This window comes from Dysidea avara, chromosome 7 (genome assembly GCF_963678975.1).
Source record: "Dysidea avara chromosome 7, odDysAvar1.4, whole genome shotgun sequence".
Taxonomy (NCBI): Eukaryota; Metazoa; Porifera; class Demospongiae; order Dictyoceratida; family Dysideidae; genus Dysidea; species Dysidea avara.
The window spans coordinates 38,053,832-38,074,763 of record NC_089278.1 but is presented as its reverse complement, the minus strand read 5'-3'; the positions used below and the strand labels follow the sequence as shown (position 1 = coordinate 38,074,763).

General features: G+C 37.4%; 2 protein-coding genes across 5 annotated transcripts in view; one reads left to right on the top strand and one right to left on the bottom strand.

Annotated features, from left to right (window-relative positions):
- Window positions 1-630: 630 nt before the first annotated feature.
- LOC136262255 (uncharacterized) lies at window positions 631-17,536 on the bottom strand. 4 transcript variants are annotated; one of them, XR_010704155.1, is made up of 13 exons: window positions 17,354-17,536; window positions 14,455-14,746; window positions 11,135-11,839; window positions 5,710-6,507; window positions 5,615-5,656; window positions 5,449-5,556; window positions 5,146-5,400; window positions 5,001-5,096; window positions 3,197-3,271; window positions 1,509-3,146; window positions 1,427-1,460; window positions 1,291-1,379; window positions 631-1,230 (listed from the first exon to the last, which is right to left on the bottom strand). XR_010704155.1 is itself a non-coding variant. In XM_066056465.1 (12 exons), the coding sequence occupies exons 4-5, from the start codon at window positions 6,414-6,416 to the stop codon at window positions 5,652-5,654; spliced, it is 729 nt and encodes a 242-aa protein (XP_065912537.1). In that variant the 5' UTR covers window positions 6,417-6,507; window positions 11,135-11,839; window positions 14,455-14,746; window positions 17,354-17,536; the 3' UTR covers window positions 638-1,230; window positions 1,291-1,379; window positions 1,427-3,146; window positions 3,197-3,271; window positions 5,001-5,096; window positions 5,146-5,400; window positions 5,449-5,556; window positions 5,615-5,651. The 4 variants fall into 4 exon arrangements, 3 of the variants coding, with proteins under 3 accessions (XP_065912537.1, XP_065912539.1, XP_065912540.1); XM_066056465.1 differs by having other exon boundaries at window positions 638-1,230; window positions 1,427-3,146; window positions 5,615-5,673; XM_066056467.1 differs by having other exon boundaries at window positions 640-1,230; window positions 1,427-3,146.
- LOC136262253 (serine/threonine-protein kinase 38-like) overlaps window positions 17,508-20,932 on the top strand; it is a 4,481-nt gene continuing 1,056 nt past the window's right edge. The window contains exons 1-11 of the mRNA XM_066056463.1: window positions 17,508-17,689; window positions 17,793-17,844; window positions 17,897-17,992; window positions 19,216-19,326; window positions 19,381-19,504; window positions 19,551-19,668; window positions 19,811-19,941; window positions 20,002-20,060; window positions 20,420-20,537; window positions 20,590-20,716; window positions 20,769-20,861. Coding sequence (XP_065912535.1) covers window positions 17,553-17,689; window positions 17,793-17,844; window positions 17,897-17,992; window positions 19,216-19,326; window positions 19,381-19,504; window positions 19,551-19,668; window positions 19,811-19,941; window positions 20,002-20,060; window positions 20,420-20,537; window positions 20,590-20,716; window positions 20,769-20,861 — 1,166 coding nt within the window. The 5' untranslated portion in view covers window positions 17,508-17,552. The remainder of the gene's footprint in view (window positions 17,690-17,792; window positions 17,845-17,896; window positions 17,993-19,215; window positions 19,327-19,380; window positions 19,505-19,550; window positions 19,669-19,810; window positions 19,942-20,001; window positions 20,061-20,419; window positions 20,538-20,589; window positions 20,717-20,768; window positions 20,862-20,932) is intronic.

Below are 20,932 nucleotides of genomic sequence, written 5' to 3'. Positions count from 1 at the left end.
GCCCTTTTTTCCTGCGGTCAAGACCGCACGCAGTAGCAAGAGATTGCTGCTGAAATTGCTGAACCTCTTAGTGTATACTGCACAACGAATTTACATGCACTAGCTGGTGTTGTTCCATTTAGTGGAGTTGAAACAATCTCACATCACGCATTCACACCAGTTCATAAAGCATATGGGACTTCTATTGTAACTAATAATCATTGACCTATATTGCTGTTGTTTCCACGGTGGCCAAGATACTAACACTATACCTAAAAATATACACAGTATAAATCCAATGCATGCATAGTTTCAAACTTATAGCTATATTCCAAGTGATATGACATCTATGTGAATTGCAACATGTCATAATCATACGTACATGCACATGACTGGCATACCTGAACCTCTGCATAATTATATCTGACTTTCAATGAGTGTTATGTGGTCAAGTGTATACCTTCTATTGGATTTGATGTTTGCATTAGAGTAGTACCTCTATATCTTACAACAAAGTTAAAGAGGTGAGAATCCAAAGTAGATGGGAACCTCAACCCACATAACCACCTTTTGTATAAGCTATAGCCAATTGTTGAGAAAAACTGTTCTACACATAATTCAAGATCATGCACATGAGAATAATGAAAATTTTGAAGCAATCCCATACCATACCATCCAATAAACTGTAAATTAATTTTGCTTGCCTAAATGATTAGCAAATGTTCCTTCATACATTTCAACACAGAGATATAGTCTAGCTGGTGTATGCAGTACAAATGTTGCTATATGAATGATACATAAACATATACCAGCAATCATGAACTGTTATGAAGCAATCTGCATAATGATGAATCATCATTGATGTGTCCAGAAACTACATGGTATTTAATAGTTGTGATAGAATAAATTTGGGATGTCAAGAAACATAGTACTTCTTCCATTGTTTAAATATTTATAATTTCAAACATTTGAATTAATAATGTTATACTTTACAAAATTAATGTATAACAACTCTAAAATAATGTTGGCATATTTGTCACAAACAAGAAACAAACTTAGTGACCGTCATGTGTGTTATATGAATGCAGCTCATGACATCCTATAGCCAAAATTATGAATTGGGCAGGTTTGTAAACCATAATGATATGCACAATAGTGGTGGAAATCACCATACTGTAGGCAACTATACTGAACACTTCTATGTCTATGCACGGATCCGTGACAGCTTTGATCTTCTACTTCACAATATAACTACACAAAATAATTAACATATATGAAATATATATGTGATCAACTTGTGTGTTTACTTACAAATGGAGTATAGGTATCATAACGGTTGGGTCTGTGTTGAGACCATCGAAATGGTGGGAAGCCTGACAAGGTACGACCACTGGATTGGTCTATGACAATATATTTCAGTATATACATAGCAGGTGGCATTGTGTACCTTTAGATCCTCTGCCCTGACTAATCAGCAAAACCTGTCAATAAAATAATAATTTGAATTTCTATTATGAACTTCTTGATACCATGAAGGAAATACTTGGCTTCCTTTGAACTCAAATCAACACTCTGCTGGGCAACATATCACCATGCATACAGACCCTGTAAGCTCTTTAATCCTTTAACCTGCATGGGAATGCGTTTTACACAATACAGGCAAACATGATGGGATAACTTGACTTTTCAGCCTAAAACTAGAGAGTATATTCGCTGGGATTACTTAGAAAGTTTAAATGAACACAAAAACTACAAAGACTCATGTGTCATGCAGCATTGAACAACAGTGACTTGCGTTTCGTATTACATGTATATTTCGATTGTGGGTTTAATCATGTGACTAATAATACATAGCCTGATGGAAAATTTAATGGTGAAGTATGTTGCAAGTTGACAGAAGCAACAGGTTAGCATGTTTCTTTACCAAAAGGTTGCACATACAGCAAGCTTTGGCCTCATGGTAAAGCGTTATCACAAGTATAATGACATAAATTATGTAGCTATAGGATGTATGCTTCTAAAGTTGCTGCACTCTGGTGATGACATGTGTATTTTTAAGTTTAGATCTAGTTTTCTGGAATATGTAGATTTAAGGGCTAAGGCTTAGCTTCAGTGGGATACAACTTGCATTAATAAAGACTTGATTTACTATCGCAATATGTACTTTGTACTCATGTTTGGGTTCAAAATTGAAGGTTATTTTAGTGTTCAAATCTAAACCAGAAATGTTGACAGTCCCAGAACACGGACTGTTCTTGTTGTCATGAACTCATTTGGGGCTTTTGGGCATTCTTAATCTCTTTACATAACTTAGTGATAGATGGCCTTCCCTCAACACTTCCATTGAAACATTGTTGAATTAATGACAGCAGAACATGGTCTTTAGAGATGCCTGTAAGTGCTGTCTTAGACTCTTCTGTTGGAGAGCTTCCAGTGACTACCTGAAATATAAGAGGTCCAAGTGAGAAAATGTCCGAGCTAAAACATGATTTGCAATGAACAACTTCTGGTGCCATATAAGGAAGCACTCTAGTTATCTCATGATCTTCAGAACAATATTCTCCTAGTCCTAACAGTGGATAATAGTAGTCACTGATCTTTGCCTGATCTCCCTGGATGAGTATGTTGTGATCATGAAGATGACCATGTATTAGTGAGTGACTGTGTAATGCCTCCAACCCCTGGGACATGTCAATACTCAATGACACTTGAACATCCAATGACAAACTCCCTCCACTCAGTGTAATGTAAGTGCACAAGTCCAGCTGCATTAGTTCAGTTACTATGGCAACTTGGTTATCAACTTCAGAGATGTCAATGAGTTTGACCAAGTTGTGGTGATCTATTCCAAAACATGCCAAACACTTACTCTTGAACTCAGCCACAAGTTTTGCAACAGACCGGCCATGTTCCAGCAATTTAATGTGTAAAATCTTCATGGCACATAGTTTGTTCTTAACTATTGCTTTATTTGTTTTCCCGTATCTGCCATTTCCAAGATAAAGGATCCTTTCTGACTGCTTATCATCATGCTTTAGTTCCACAACCTTTTTAAAAAGCTGTTGCTTTTGCTTCTCCAAGTCATGTACTTTATACTTTATTGTACTATTTGCATCTGATAACTCTGATTCCAGTTGAGTGGCTTTCATTTTGTGTTCTTCAGTTTCCTGCATGCATACAAGCTCATTGCAGGCAATCCAAATACCATAGAACTCACCTTTCACTTCTCTTCCAATTCGTTTTGAAGTTCACTAATGTGTTTTTCACTTTGTTGAAGTACTGCAGCCCACTCCTACAACCAATCAATTTAAACATTACAAGTGTAAGGAAAATTAGAAATTTTACATCTGTGTAGGGATCATAGAATAAGAACCAATGAAACAAGGGAGGTCATCTAGACCTGCAGTCATGCTATTGGATATTTATGACTGAAATGTCCTCTAGTATATATAGCTGCAGGTGTAGGACCTCCCTTGTAAATAATGCATCATACAACCTCCATTTTGTACAAAAACTTGGGTGAACTATGTACCTTTGGGGTTCCATTTTGTCATGTCTTTACCATTTAACTCCCAATTCACCATCTATTTGAGGCACTACTGTTATTAGTATATAACTACATTTATCATACAGTACAATAGTACTGTATACTGAGGATCATGGAGGTTTGGGTTTTTCTGGCCAAAAATATCACCCAAAAAATCAACTTTGCAATACCATCCTGGTGTCTTTGCAGTATTGCTTAGGTATATAACCAAGCTCAACAGTGTTTTCAGTACGACCCTAAATGCTTCCAATCGGTAGATACAAAATTAAAAAATATAATGGAATTTTCTACTGACTGACTACTTTCCTGCCTGCAAGCATAACTCAATAACGGCTAAGGCTACAGGCTTGATTTTTTCACTGTTCAACATCACTTCATCTCAAGATGTGTCTGTTAGCATACCACAGTAAATAAAAAGCATGCAACATGGACTTGCCTTTGTCCTCCTTGGTGCCCCATTACTTTTTGCTGTCATCCCAAGGTGTCAATTTGTGGTAGGTTTCCTGTTGTACATGGAAAATGTCCATATTTTCCATGCATGGTGACTGGATTGATAGCAGAGGCATTTCTAATTTGTACGCTGTGTAATAGGCTTAAAATGAAGCATAATGGCCACTTCACTTTTAAGTCAGTAATTGATAGTTGGGGTACGTGAATCGTCTGTATTTTTTTGTGGTGACTGGATTGATTACAGAGGTGCTTCTACTGTTCTTCATTCCAGGTAGCATTGTATGTGTAACAGGCTAAACACAGCTGAAAGTGAAGCAGAATGGCCACTTCAGTAATTGATAGCTGGGGCGCATGTTCAACTCTGGCACTATCCTTTCTTTTGATGTGGTATGCGCAGGTTCACCAGTCAAAACAAAGTTACAAAAAGTAAACAAACAAGTACAATAGGAATTTAGATTAGGGATCATAGAAAAAAGTAGAGAAACAAGGGAGATCTCCTATATCCACAGATACACTAGTGAACATTTAATCCCTAATTCAGTGCATGGCTATAGGAAGTAAATGTTCACTAGTATACATGTATCTGCAGGTGTGGGAGACCTCCCTTGTTTCCCTACTTTTTTGTATGATCCCCTAATCCAACTTAAAATTTCTAATTTTTCCTTATACTTGTCTCAAGCATGATCATGCCCCTTAATAGTCTACCGCGAGAGACAGCTATAGCTCCACCAGAGGTTCACTTGTTTTCAGATTGAAGTGTAGCAGTCACTGTAATACAGCAACTGTGTACTAGCACTTTCACATGTATAGATGTATCATAGTTATAAAAAGGTAAAACACACTAGGATATTATAAAAGCATATGATGTTACAGTATACATGTAGATATGTACACTGGAAAATCTTCTTAGTTTTAGTGGTGCCTGCTTTTATCTGTATAATTAACTACTTAGTTTTCTGAAGTATATAGGAACTCATGTGTTATTAATTAAAACATTGCAAAGTGAAAGATAGCAATCTTTTACCTTCATGCCATAAATGTCATGGATCATATTGTTAAGCTTAGCTAGACAAGTCAGCTCCTTATCATCACAGTCAGACAATTCACTTTCAGTAACTTCCTACTTGTACATAATTTTAAAGTGGTACACTTTAATGATATAACTATACCATTTGTTCAGTATTCCCAGAAGCTGATAAAACACTTTTAAAGCTAGATGTAACATCGGTCCAAACTGTTTGCAGCTTTCCAACTACCTTTTCCATTTCGCTCTCCACATCAGTGGAGCCTGACTGTTGTTGCCTTTCAGTTAACTTGACCATTTCCTCAAGACTTTTAGCTTTTTTGTACAACTGCACATATTCATCAACTTCTCTCTCTTTTCTTTGTAAACTACTTAATAAGTATCCCTTCTGTTCAGTTACCTAATTAAGGCACAAAATACGTTCACTGTTGATATCAAATTTGCATACATGAAGTAACATCTTGGATTTACGCTGATGATCATCTTCAAGGTCTAACAAAGCCTCCTCTTTTTCCTTCAAACTCAACAACAACTCATTAAGCACAGCTGGTAAATACTAATACATTGATAAGAAATATTTCACACATACCAACACCAACATAGGCCCAACTAACCTCAGGCTTATTCAGCCAACTGGTTATCAATTCATAGTTATCCTGATATGCCAAATAAACTTGATGATAAGATACTAACAGGTTTTAGTACTTACCTCCAGGGAATCACCAGCCAATCCATTTGAGGAAGGTAAAACAAGCAATCCAAGCAGTTGAGGGGGTTGGTATCAACTCGTATCGATGGATGAATGTACACTTCTAAAACCATTTGGTCGTGCAAACTATCCCTATGGGTCATCACCTTAGTAACAACCAGATCAACCACACACTTTGGGATAGTCCAGTATATTATGGTAGGGTTGGCATTGACTGCTAGTAGCTGCAGACAGTGTAGTGTGATGTCACACTTCTCCACCATCAGCGACCTCATGTCATACACATACTGGAGAGACAAACTGTAGACCTCTTGGCTACACCTAATGGCCAGTATGGTATGTGGACTACTTTCCTTGGGAATCATATCAGGAGATAGACTAGGAATGGGGTAGGTTGCTATCAGCTGACAAGGATCCAGTTGATCATCATATTTGTAAAGGAGTTTGACTGCTTCATCACATGATCTTAATAGTTGAATAAGGACAGAGTGATCATTCCAGCTCCAATATGATTCCAGACATTGCAGTAGTGCACATGTGTCACTGAACTGATTCAACACTTCAATTTGAGGATCAGAAAATAACTTTATCTGATGAACATCACTGGCCATAAGTGCATCACAAGCTTCAACTAACTTCTTTGGATTACTGGTCTTCAGTAGATTAGTTAAATGATCAACAAGATAATTGAAAACTCTTTTAACCATATAGATGGCTGTATTACTAAATGAGAATCTGTCTCCAGGTCTGGCAATAATTGCTGCTGAGGAACAAGCTGCTCCAAATGAAACCCTTGAGCTATGAATCAAACAAAAAATAGCAATATTATATCTGGCACGTTCAATTCTATTTTGCTGAATATTGGGAACTAGAGCTGAAACGGCTATATAGTAATTTTTACTATCCGTATATCTCAAATTAAATCTTTCTGAGTATTTTACAGATAGTGACATCAATCATTACAAAACTGCTTGCTAAAGTCATAGTTCAGATCAGAACATACGAACTAGAACCACGACAGTCATTACTACGAACTATGTAATCCTCTATGTTATAATGCGTATATGATGAAAGTTTTGTAATCTTCTGAAAACCTCTATTAGTATCTCAATCATGCTTGTATTTTTGTAGGGGGACATGCTCCTTGCCTCCCCTTGGATCTGCCACTGGCTGAGTCTGGTATTATTATCAATTTCATCTGAAGAAAGGGTACACAAAAAGCGTACCTATACAAAGTAGTCCCCACACACAACACAAAACCAACCACAAACAAAAACAACTATACACTAGTAATGAGTAAGACATATCACATAAACAGATTACAACAGAGTCATGAACTAAAAGAGGAGTTTGATGGTAAGGATAAAATTTGACATGGGATTGAGCAAATGGTGTGCTTATGTGAAATGAGCATCTGAAAACAATGATGTTGAGTTTGCAAAGTCAGTGGATGAGATTGTGTAGAATTAGTGTTAAGATCAAAGTGATGACTGGAGTTTGTTTATGCGTAATGGAGTGAACCATAATGACACTCGGATACTATCGTTGTGATGCCAGCATAGTCTACTTCAGTTCCTTCAAACAGTCATCAGTGTTCTTACTCCACCTGTACAAAGTGGAGTCATATCTGCTCTTAATCCTCATACAGTGAACAGATTTTAACAAGTTGATATTCTTGGCGGTATATGTGGACCACACAGTGCAGCCATATTCCAGACAAGGTCTCACTAAAGCCTTGTACACCAATGATTTTGCAGCATCACTGAAGCCATACATGGCACAACTAAACATAGTGAAGCTTTCTAAACAATTATTTGACAATGATCTGTCCAGTTTAATTCACAAGTTGTCACAAAACCTACGTGCTTTATCTAGTACTTAGGTATACTGCAAGTCTTCTTTGGGGGGAATTATAAATCTTTGATAAGCATTTAACTTTGTTTCATCTAACAGGGATCTAGTTGGTAATAATTTACAAGCATAACGTACTTCAACCACTCCTTATTCTACACTCCACTGCTATCATTACAAAACCATTAATTGACAACCTAATGTATATAACTTCTAAACCAAACAGTGCATGTTCAATTTGCTTGAATGGTTTGCAAGACTCACCTGACATACAGTAATACAGTAGCTGGCAATTGAGTAGTTACGTAATCAGTGGCAGATCTAAAAATTTTCAGAAGGGTTTTCAGGTTCAGGAGTTTTCAATAACTGTGATCCCAGACTGTCCAGCTGGGATAAATATAACTTGATAGCTCAGTACCCTATAACTACATAGTTCAATGGTATAAACCATACATTATATATTCCTTATCTATGCGTAAACTAGTTAGCAATGAATCAGTAAACATCACTCCACAATGTTGCAGTTGAATCTTACCAATCCAGAAAGTTTTGAAGCAAAACAGCATTTGTACTCGTTAAAATGATAATTGTTTTTAGAAGCACTTAACACACTTAAACACTGTAATGGCCTTTTCAGTGATTCTAAAGGCAAAGTATGAAGTTTAGCCAGTAGAAAAAGTCCCAATGTATACACTATGTATAACTCCTATCACCCACATGATCTGTAAATAAATTAGGGGCGTGTGTACTATTTTCAGAGCGTGCTTCAGTGAACCATTGCAACCTCCCCCCTCCCCCCGTATCCACCACTGACAATTGTATGGCATATAGTTTCAATTGCCTGTTATCTTCAACTTGTATGACTACAGCAACTTGTTCAGTCATACTTATTTAGAGTTTTTGTATCTTTGTAGCATTTCTGCAGTCAAACGTTTGCCGACACTTCGTTTATATTCAGAAATGTACAAAATTTTACTAATTACGCTGTATTGGCAGATTCCAGCATGAACTACATAAGTCAGAAGGAATCCATCCCAAAAAATACTTAATTTCAAGACTTTGAAATGTAGGATGAATAGCCTTCATTTCTCCAAAAGTCATTCATGAGTTCTATGAACAACTCACTAGAAATAATCATCACGTGGATGCAATGATAGCCAAAAGTTTCCTTTGGAGATGGATAAAGGTTTTACCATGCAAAACAATACTTGAGGGAGGTGGCCTTTTTCATTTGCTAGAGAAGAGCTTTTGAGCTGTACATGTGGTGTATCTTTGGCAAGCAGAGAAGAGAAGATGGAAAATTGCAGGGCTCCATATTTGACTGTAACTCGCACTACTCTTGGCCAAAAAGAAAAGTCATTTTTTTAAAAACAGGGCACCTAGGAACATATCAACACCAGCTAGCTGTAACCATCTTGCCAAAACTATCACTTGCAGAGCAATGCCACGTAACTTTGCATCAAACAACCCATATATATTCTCTCATGTGGGAGAGTACAACCTCTAGACAGCACAGTTACTTACAGTACATCTCAGTAGAGCACACATATGAATTATTTAGTGTGTATGTTTAATAGAGGCCACAAGTATACCAACAACACTACCATCACTGGTAAACAGACACTGCTAGTGATTTTGTAAGTGTTAATTGATTCTCTATAAAATACTCAGTGTTACTGTATGTTGTGGACGTACTTTGTCAAATGGTACGGAAGTACTCCAAAAGTGACAGGCACCACCAAAAAGGCTGCCTTAAAAAAACCATCCTAGAAACATCTTACGCAACGAAAATCACTTTATTAGTCGTCAAATACATTTGCATTAAAAGTACGAAAATACTTTACAGGCAGCCGGATATAATTAAAAAAAAAAAAAAAATCAAAAACTCGAATTTTCATCTGCTTCCCTGCCTGTCTGACCATAGTTGCAAGGCTGCAGACCAAATAAAGCAGTGCAGGGCCACCATTTTAACAAACTCACCAGTAGCGTGTGCATTTTTCGGATTCCGACAAGTGCATGCCCTGAGGTGTGCCCTATGCACCTTGTCTTTCCTTTTATCTTCAATCAGGCTGTTCGTCTTCTTTTTGATGTAATGAAACCATTATCAACACTTTTCTTGAGCAGCACATTTAGATGCCACAAAATTATTTAACGCGCTTATTCTCTGTACTTCACGATAGGCAGTTCAAGACAATGCCTTTTATGGTTGGTGAATAATGATCGATTGCATGGACTCAATCACGATGACCACACCTCTTTATTACTGATCTAACTGCATTCATACAGTGGCAACGGAAGGTGGGGGCTAGAGGGGCTGGAGCCCTCCCCCCCAGCTTTCAGATGAGAGGAGCAGAGCTCCTCCAATAATTATCTTGTGTGACATCATGAGTGTATCACGTGAATAAAGATTGTTGTTTGTTGTGGCTCCAAACTGGCAGCTATATATCATATAGTGGAAGGATTCACTGTACGTATGATGTACTTGAAAGATTTTAATTGACAATATTTTCCAAAAGTGCCACCAGATTCAATCTTGTAGCACCTATTTTTCAAAAATTTTCTCATAAAGCATGCCAGCCTCCCCCCCAAAGGAGCATGTTTTGCATGCTGAGTGTACTTTGCATACTGTTGTAATCACTACAACCATGAACAAGCCTCCAGCTTCTATACAAGTGGCAGCTCAAATAATTTTCGAGCACCCAACTTTTTCACCTTCCTCCACCTCTGTCATAGTTACAGCCCAATGAAAATATGAATAATGATAGTGACACACCCCTGATAGGTGAAGGCTGACTCAAGATACTCTAGGGATTTTTCCGCTGAGCTATGCTGTAATACCATTATTCATCTCTTGTTTCACTACTTTTTATTTACTTTTTAAATTAATAATATTTAAATGTACTAGTGTGGTGAATTCACAGATCGTAATTATATAGCATAATTGTTTATCAGTTATTACATCGTACATGGTTGCTAAATCTTCACTACTATGGGATACAATTATAATTTGACACAAACTACATACTACTAGAGATGGGATAATATACTGTATCAATACATCACTGTATCACAATACACAAGTGGGTATGGGACAATTGTTGATATATCAATACATCGTATATTGCAATATATCGGGTTGAATATTACATACAAACATAAAATTTTGAAATGCAAATCGATGCCTGGGCCCAGTTTGTAATCAAATTATTGAGTTAGTATTATTGCCACAGAGTTAGATTAGAGAAGACATTTTGTCTGCTGAAAATTTGACATTATACCTTGCTTTATAGCATTGCAATAGATTATCTTTGTATCATGATGTTTCTAGGGCAACGTACCAATACTTTCAAATCGTGTATTGTCCCATCTCTGTACTACAGCTGTACACAAATATAAAATAAAAGCTAGAAGAGAATAGTTACAAATACCCCAAAGGTTTGTTGATGGTTATTATATAGGTGTATACTATAGTACAGGCATTTATCTACCTTGGGAAATGAAGCTTTGAAGCGGCAAAATGTCTGAAACCTTCCAAAGTTTCATCTTAGAAGCCCTAAATACTATATATGCTTACCAAACAACTCTGGTCCACCATCATTTAATGAAGGAATTACCAATGGTCAGCTGTAGGATATCTATGTGTATATGTCTAGCATTGAACACTTTACCACAAGCATGCAACATTAACTCTGTTGGGATGTACCAGTGTATTTCAACACATCCATCTAACACACAATCCAAGAGTAAAGTTGGCTCTTTTGTGCCAAATACTTCTTCCATTTGATACCAGTGACTAACAAGGTCTTTCACGGTCACCTCATAAAGACTTTTGTTCCATTTTTGCAGCACTTTGGTATAGTAGTCAGAAGGAATAAGAAGTTTTGGAATTTGTTTGAACAGCACACTTAGTTTACGTGAAAATACAGTCTCTTTGTACTGGCTGACAAGTTGGCTTGCCTCAGGAATACGGGACACATTTACCATCTTTTCTAACATTCGAATGTTGATCCAATTCCAGTATGGTGAGCTGACTAATTCATCAAAAAGATCTTGTAAACTCTTGGTAGCTTTTATGCTCTCAACAAGGGCATAAGGTAGCTTAGCTCCAAAAGGAGTATTAACATTTTCAATACATGCTCTACGAAGATCTTCAAACTGAACTTTGTTATACAAAATGTGATAAATTGCTCTAGTAAAAACTGAGAATGCATCATCAACCCTTCATACTTTGAGAAATCAACTTGTTCTAGCTGATCACTGGGTGTTGTATTGATCACACCTGCAATATAGTTATTATAATAATGTGAAGAAATTAACTCTGGGTATTAATAAATTTTGTGACTGCATCTGCAAGAATCTCACATGTTTGTGCAAGTGTAATTTTACATATGAATGTATTAAACACAATAAACAAACAAGTAGAAGGAAAATATTTAAGTTTGATCAGGAATGATAGAAATAAAAAGTAAAGAAACAAGAGAGGTGGCCTATACTAGTGGACATTTAATCCCTAATTAAGTCTATCTATAGTTAACCCACCACTTGATTCAGTCGCTTAGATAGACTTAATGAGGGATTAGATGCTCACTGGTATATCGGTGACCTCCCTTGTTTCTTTGCTTTTTATTTCTATGATCCCTAATCAAACTTAAAATTCCTTATACTACATGATTATGACTGGTGAACTTGTGCATACTACATCAAGAAAATGAGGGGCACCAGACTAAATATTTTCATCTGAACGTGTGCTGCAACGATCAATTAGTGAAAGGTGGATTGCACAGCTATGTTCAGTGGAGACAGCCCCTCAGCAGCCTCTGCAATCAATCCAGTCACCACGGAAAATACAGACAATTCACTGGGAAGCCACATGCTCCCACGAATCAACATTTTACACTGTCAGCAAGAATAAATAGGACACAGAGTAGAGGATAAAGGTGAGTCCATGATGCATTCATTGTATGTACTGTGGTATGCCAGAGGGCACCAGTCCGGCTGAAGCAACATTGATCAGTGAAAAATCAAGCTTGTAGCCTTAGCCATTATCAAGTTATGCTTGTCTGAAGGTATTAATTAGACAGGAAGTCAGTCAGCCAACAGAAAATTCCATTTAATAAAAATTCTGTAGCAACCTACAGGTGTATCTGAAGCATTTTTGGCTGCTCTGGATACATTTTTGGGCTTGATTCTACCTAACCAATACTGGCAAGGTACCATGAAGCTAGATGTTTTATGAAGCTGAATTCTGGTCAATATTTGCTTTGTGAAAAGGTGCTCACCAATATACAGTACTACTGTACTGTATGATGGGTAAAATAAAAATAAAAAAATACTTAAATTTTTTTATAAAATTTTTGAGCAACTGTTTTACAACTACTGCATTCCCAAAGCTCCTAAAGTTCTTGTCTTCTGGACTGAGAGTGGTTGACTATTTGTAATGAAATGGAATTCAAAAATTGCACAAATGTGTGGGATTATTGGTGATCCGACCACTTAATAGTTTGCAGTAACATAAATGCTAAAATACATTGTACACTGTAATAATCACAACATCAAATCTTATGACAAAATTATATTGAAACAAGTTAAAATGTTCAAACTACAAATAAAAATAATAAAGTGATCACAACAAAGTGTAACATCAAACACTTCTCTGGTATATAGTACATGATAATTCTTTACACAAAGTGTAGTTCATAACTATTGTACAGTCAGTTTTCACTTTATCACCTTGATGGTTACCTGATACATGCAAGAAAATGTGCATATAAGCATTTTAGCTAGTAGGTGTGACAACGAATTGCAATGTGGCTGAATGCTCTAATAGAGTATATTTTGATCATGACTTCTATGTTTAACTATATAGTTTTCGTAGTGTATACATTTTTTCTAAGTACTGCTACAATACACATAGAATGTTTATGGATAGATTTGAAATTATATTCTGGTGTATATAGCAAACTAGAACTTCCATTTATATAGTAGAAATTAAGTGAGGTAAGTAACTAACAGCAGTGTTGGAATGGTAAAGGGCTTGGTCCCTGGTTCAAACTTTGAACAATTTTTTCCAACATTTGTCTAGCTCTTTTTTTTTTTACTCAGCACATTAGAATATTTCAATCACACTTGTTTCACACGTTTGGTTTTTGTTTTATATCTCCTTAGCTAATACTCTCAGCTATGATGGTCAGATTATCTTCATAATTCGTTTCTGTCAGAACTGTACCTTGCAGGCATGAAAAAAAATTGCACTTGCAAGTTTTTACACCTTCTACCAATCTGTTCACAGATTGGAAAATAAATGTGCTATATGCTCTTTATACCATCCAAATTAGAAAAAATCCCGTGTGACTTATGGCAGCTTTTGTAAGTGGTGCAAAAAGAAATGAACAAAAAAATGAAGAAACATGCATGAAAATAAGACAAACTTCAAAGGCGTGTGTCTCAAGGACAGCTGAATTGAATTTGGCATGGTCAAAGTATCCTATTCCTAGGAACGCTTATGGGATATTTCTGTTTAGCCATTATTGAGGTACAAATACATGAAAATAGCATTTTTTGGTTCCTGTAAAATACACAGTTATCTCATGTGCCTGGACACATCGGCTTTCCTTGATAACACAACACACTATCATGTGTCCTGATATGAAAACTACCATACGTGGTCCTGCTAACCTATTGGAAGTATCTGTATGAAATATGAATTTCGCTGTACTGTTTCTAAAGTTTTCCAGTAAAATTTGTGTAAAAGTACTATACCACAATGATAACATGCAGTTATATCATAATCACGATATGGAAATTTATCGTGATGACAATATCACTATTTCCTATAGCCATCGAAATACATTAAGCATGGAATTCAATCTTTGATACTTATAGTGTGTATAATACCTTGAGGGAATAACAACTCTTGTCTCATTTGTTGAGCGACTTCTTTTCCAGCAATGTCTCCTCACTGGCATATGATGTCCAGCATTGCAAACAAGCTTGTAGTAACACCACTTTGAAGGTGATAGGAAACTTTTATCAATATTATTCTCTGGTACTGTCGTGGCATTGAAAATCTTTTCTTTATCTTCAAAGTCAATAATCTCTTTGTTAACAAAATGTGCAGATAACTTCTCAAGATCAAGATTCCTCAACTTGCTATAAAATTTCTTAAACAGTGTAAATTCATGTGCACCTACATGCATAACAAAAAGACAAGCAGTAAAGGAAAATTGCTGTCTGTGTCTTCGTACAGTAGACACAAGGAAACAAAATGGAAAGTGTATACACTTCATTACAAAAACAAAATATACTTTTGACTCAGGTTTGCAATCCAGTTTTAATGGGAGAATGGTATATGTAGCATGTAAGTGATTTTTTTTGTTTCAATCCACTTTTACATAGCTTGGCTCCCCTAGCAGAATGATTTTATTGTTTAAAATGGGTGTGACTTGATTATGCACCTATCAATTATTGCAAGCCTCACTCCCCCCACCTGGGGATTATATGGGGAGATGGTAGGGGATTTGGTTGGTTTTGTGTGCCCCATACGCAGGGAAATAGTGGGGATTTGTTTGCCAGTATTGTGCACTTATTTCAAATATAAAATGGAAGGAGACAACTTATTAATAATACATTAATACACTTACACACATCCTTAGAACCTCTCATGCATGTTTATTAAAATATCACTGATAGCATTTGGTGTGATAGCATTACATGGCGGCTAAGAAAACAGTAGGTGTGCAGCTTTCAGAGCAGATGATTAAAGAAGCAACAACAATTATCGACTAGAACTACTGTGGTGTCTATGAATATAAAGATAGGGTCCGCAACTCGGAAAATCGATATCCTCCAATCAACTACCTAACTATTGTCATGTGTTAGGCTAAGTGTAACTTAAATAACACCAGCGTGGCAGCCAAGTTTGTCACTTTCTTCTGGTAGAAAACGATACAAATGTCTTAAAATCACGTGATTTTTCGTTGCAACAGTTCGTAGAGTTCTTCGTGTGCCATGATATTCACTCTCAACATTGTTCAAGTAGTCTATCATCAACTCAAAGTATTGGTGGTTTGATTTTATTGGTCAGTTTCTGGTGGCAGCACGATCTGTGCAGCTTTTTGGCGACAGACAAAATGTTTCTTGCTCTGGAGCACAGGGCAAGCAGAGCAGCAACTGCGCCATGGGTCAGCAATGACCAGTACTGGGTAAAGTACCTGCATGCGGAGTATGGTTATAATTGAAGCTTGTTAGCCATCTGGCTGAGCCATCTATATGCTGAAATTCGGCCAAAATGACGCGATTTTTGCAAACAAATACCAGAATGGTTGATACATCAGTGAGACAGTCTCCAACAGCAAGGATACGAAACTTATAAACACCTAACAATACGGCTATCTCGCTCAGTAAACGTGTAGAGCAATCCAATGCATGAAATAGGCACTCACATGATCGAAATTCAAATCGCAGAAATACCCATGAAATCGCTTTCATTTCTGAATAGAAACCATGCAGTGTGCTCCTTTTGTAAATATTTGTGTTAATTGTTCACTCAGGCATGGTCTGGGCCAGTGAAGGTGTGTTTTATGCTGTGATGGCATCATAGGGAGAGTCTCAGACTACTGGGCTAATCGAGATGTTGAACCTAATACACACAAACCGATTGTCACTTGATTCCAAGTGATTTTAATGTCATCGGAATAGATTATGGTTGTATTTTCCGAGATTTGAATATCGATCACGTGAGTGTCTATTTCATGCATTGGATTGCTCTATGCGTTTACTGGGCGAGATAGCCGTATTGTTAGATGTTTATAAGCTTCATATCCTTGCTGTTGGAGACTGTCTCACTGATGTATCAACCATTCTGGTATTTGTTTGCAAAAATCGTGTCATTTTGGCCGAATTTCAGCATATAGATGGCTCAGCCAGATGGCTAACAAGCTTCAATTATAACCATACTCCACATGCAGGTACTTTACCTAGTACTGGTCATTGCTGACCCACGGCGCAGTTGCTGCTCTGCTTGCCCTGTGCTCCAGAGGAAGAAACATTTTGTCTGTTGCCAAAAAGCTGCACAGATCGTGCTGCCACCAGAAACTGACCAATAAAATCAAACCACCAATACTTTGAGTTGATGATAGACTACTTGAACAATGTTGAGAGTGAATATCGTGGCATACGAAGAGCCCTACGAACTGCTGCAACGAAAAATCACGTGATTTTAAGACATTTGTATCGTTTTCTATCAGAAGAAAGTGACAAACTTGGCTGCCACGCTGGTGTTATTCAAGTTACACTTAGCCTAACACATGACAATAGTTAGGTAGTTGATTGGAGGATATCGATTTTTCGCATTGCGGACCCTAATAAAGATAAGATGAGTATTGGATTGGATGCGAAGCATGGTTCTATGGGGATTGTGTGGGTGCAACAAACCAGAGAAATATTATTGTACCACTTGCAACTGAGTTTGTAATATTTTTATTCAAATGTGTAGCATTTTTTTTTAGTCTCTTCAGCATGTGATACTGGAAGGAAGAAATTGTGCATCCCTAGGGTCACAGGTAGGAGTGGGGCTTTGTGTGGGATTTGCTTCAAAAGTGATGTCCTATAGATGGGGACTGAATAGTACCTGATAGTACCTGATAGTACATGTGGAACTTGATAAATCCCCACCACCAACCCCATATGCCCCAGGTGAGGGGTGGGGCTTGCTATATAAATGTCCAATGCTCGCACTATAAAATGTTTGCTCGCAAGATGTACAGATGCATCAGGTGTGCATGTATGAACTCACATAGTTCGTTCACTGAAGAATCCATGGAGGAATCAATTTCCTGATCTTCGCTTGTCATTTGGTGGCTAGCAATGGTATCCTCAGACCCCTGTATCTCTACTCTCGTCTCTGTATTGTACAAGGTATCGTATCAGACAACGGAGTTTCAACCTTCCTACGTGTGTGGCAGAATCGATTGTGGGATTTAATACTTATTAAAATGAGTGAGGGAGTGAACGGTCCGGTGGATACGATAACCTACTCCGCTACCACGTTAAAGAATGCTCAGAAAGGAAAGATAACGTTTGAGAACCATTATGAAAATTTGCTCATACAGCACAGGGACCGTACCAACAGGTAAAGAAGAAGGCGAGTCAGCTAGTACTAGCTTGTGATTCGTACCATCGTATTGATTAGTTGCGAGACCAATTCGTGATGTGATGTTTTGTTGCCACTTTAGGTTGAAGAAGTTAGAGCAGTCAATGGAAGAAATGGACTTACCAGAGATTGAGGTACAGGTGTATTATATACATACTTAACTGAATGTGTCACATCCCGCCATAGAGAGAGGAGAGGAGATTACAACATGCTCAGAAAGAAACAGAGTTCTTAAGGCTACGACGATCACGTTTAGGCAAAGATGACTTCAAGTCACTAAAGGTAGCAACATCCTTGTTTGTTGTTGTATCCAAGGTGTTCATGTTTGTGTGAGGTCTTGTTGCCATGTGTAATGGTTCACATAATATGACTGAAAATAATTCTAGTGTGTCTGGTAAACTGCTGAAAGCATAGCTATGAGCATTGAGCAAAATGTGATCAGCCTCACTGAAGTTCTTCAATGTGAATGATCTGAGTTACTAACATTTGGGGCATAAAGCTCTGGTGAATTACCAATAGAGGTTATCCGTTTGACGTCATACGAAATATTTTCATAATCAAAGGTTATCTATATGAATGTCCGAGGCAAGAGTGAGTTACAAGCCGAAGAAAGCTGACGAAAATAAGAAAGCTGTGGTGCATTTGTTACATTATTTGTTGCTTAGTAATATCACTTCGCAGCTAAAAGAGACAGGGCCATTAAACTCCAGCTGCTCATTAGCTTGTACCACAGAATTAACCCAGTCCCCTTTGTTACTTGCTATTGATATAAGTAGCTCACTCAGCATAGCAGTCTTTCTTCAATTGTGCACAATCACAAAAAAGATTTATTTTCTTGCATGGGTCCCATTGATTTTTGCTTCAAAAATATGGTGTCTAGTAACTTAAAATGATGTAAATGGATAACCTCTATATGTATTGAAGAAATTTTAGAGATTTGTAATCTTCTAAAATCATTAATTTAGTGATATTTTAGTGGTAATGATCCATTTCACCGGTTATTCCCTGCATGTAATGCTCTAGAATTTTCACCATATACAGTTAGCAGAACAGTAGTAGTACTGTGTGTGTGACCAGACTGACCACTTTTGCACAAGCAACACATCAGTATGATTTTGCTTCATAATTTGATGAACAGTTTTCACACTAAACTTGTCTTCATCTCCTTGACAATATCATCAAACCATAGCCAAACAAGCTATGTGAAGTTTCCACCCTTAAGCTATTTTCGATTGAAAGAAATGTGTATATAATTAAGACATCTAACTGTTGAAGACATCAACTCTCAAGCTTCATGTTCCAGATGCCAGTCTGAGCAATCAAGTGGCATTGCAGTGATGCTGGTTTGTAGTTAGTCTCGTACGCCCGACTCTTAACTAGTTTGTAGTGTAGTTATTCATGGTGGAGCATTGATTGTAGGTTTCTTGATCTGGCTGTTTTCCATACCTAACTTCACAAAAAGTTCCAACAAAGTTTACACACTGCTGTATAACACAATATTTTAGGTGATTGGTAGAGGAGCATTTGGTGAAGTGAGGCTGGTACAGAAAGCGGACACTGGCCATGTGTACGCCATGAAGATCCTCCGTAAGGTTGAGATGTTTGAGAAGGACCAGGTGAGACTATTCTAACATGTTATCCAATAGTGACTTGCATATTTCACACAACAGATTGCACATGCTCGAGCTGAGCGAGACATCTTAGTTGAAGCAGACAACCCGTGGGTGGTGAAGATGTACTACTCATTCCAGGACACTATCAACTTGTACCTCATTATGGAGTTCCTACCTGGAGGTATGTGATCATGTGATCCAGTGATGTCATCACATGACATTATCAGGTGACATGATGACATTACTAATGAAGAAGGACATCTTGTCTGAAGATGTTACAAGATTTTATGTCGCTGAAACTGTCCTTGCTATTGACTCCATACACAAGCTAGGTTTTATTCACAGGTAAGGTTTTAACCTTCCTGTAGAGAGATAGCAAACCTCTTGTGCATGGTTGTGTATGGTGCCCACATTTGTTGAATGTTAGACAGCTTTGTAACAGCATAAATGAGATGGTTGACTATGATGACATGCATATCCTACTCAGGGATATAAAGCCAGATAATTTACTGATGGATGCTCGTGGTCACATTAAGTTGTCAGACTTTGGACTGTGTACAGGACTAAAGAAGGCTCATCGTACAGACTACTATAGGGATATTAAGACTAGTGATTTCAGTTAGTGCACACCATCAGTGGGCATGGCTAGCTGATCATGCGATACCTTTCTTGTTGTAGAACATCCGACAGATTCCAGAAGATTTGCTCAGACATGGAAGAGAAATAGAAGACAATTAGTAAGTGGATGTATACAGTATAAACAATAGGCTACAAAGTGAAACACTCATGGGCTGTTAAATTTGTATTGTCAAATTTGTATTGGTATAGTTGCATCAAGAATACATAATAAAAATAGGGAGTGTACTCTTGGTTACATGTGTAGTCCTAGCTGGGTAGTGTCTGAAGTTTATAATGATGCACCAGTTATGTATGTATCATCTGTACATGCACACATACAACACTGTTACACGTACAAAGAGATATACAGACACACTACACACACTATAACATAATGTAGCAAATACCCCATGGTGATAAGAATTTTAGAAAATTGCAGTGTAGTAAGTCCACAGTTGCCTTCTAACTCATCCTACAGGCATATTCCACTGTTGGCACTCCGGATTATATTGCTCCTGAGGTGTTCAAGCAGTCAGGCTACACTGCACTCTGTGATTACTGGTCACTAGGGGTGATCATGTATGAGATGTTGATGGGTGAGTGGGCATGTGTTGTAATTGTGTGGTAAACCCTGCCCTCTTCACATAGGCTTCCCGCCATTTTGTGCTGAAGAACCTAAAGAAACTTATCACAAGATTATGAACTGGAAAAAGTATCTCATATTTTCACCAGAGTTACCACCCACTTCCCCTCAGGCTGAACAGCTGATACGCAGGTAGGGATATTCCCCTACGTACCATGTGACTGTCACATGTTCATCATAATAGTTTCTTGTGTGATCCATCAGAACGTATTGGTCAGAAGGTGGAGGATATTAAGTGTCATCCTTTCTTTAGAGGAATTGATTGGGACCATATAAGGTATAAAATTAACTGTATGTTGTACTGTATGAGTGTGTGAATACAATCATGTGAAAATTTAAGGAATATTT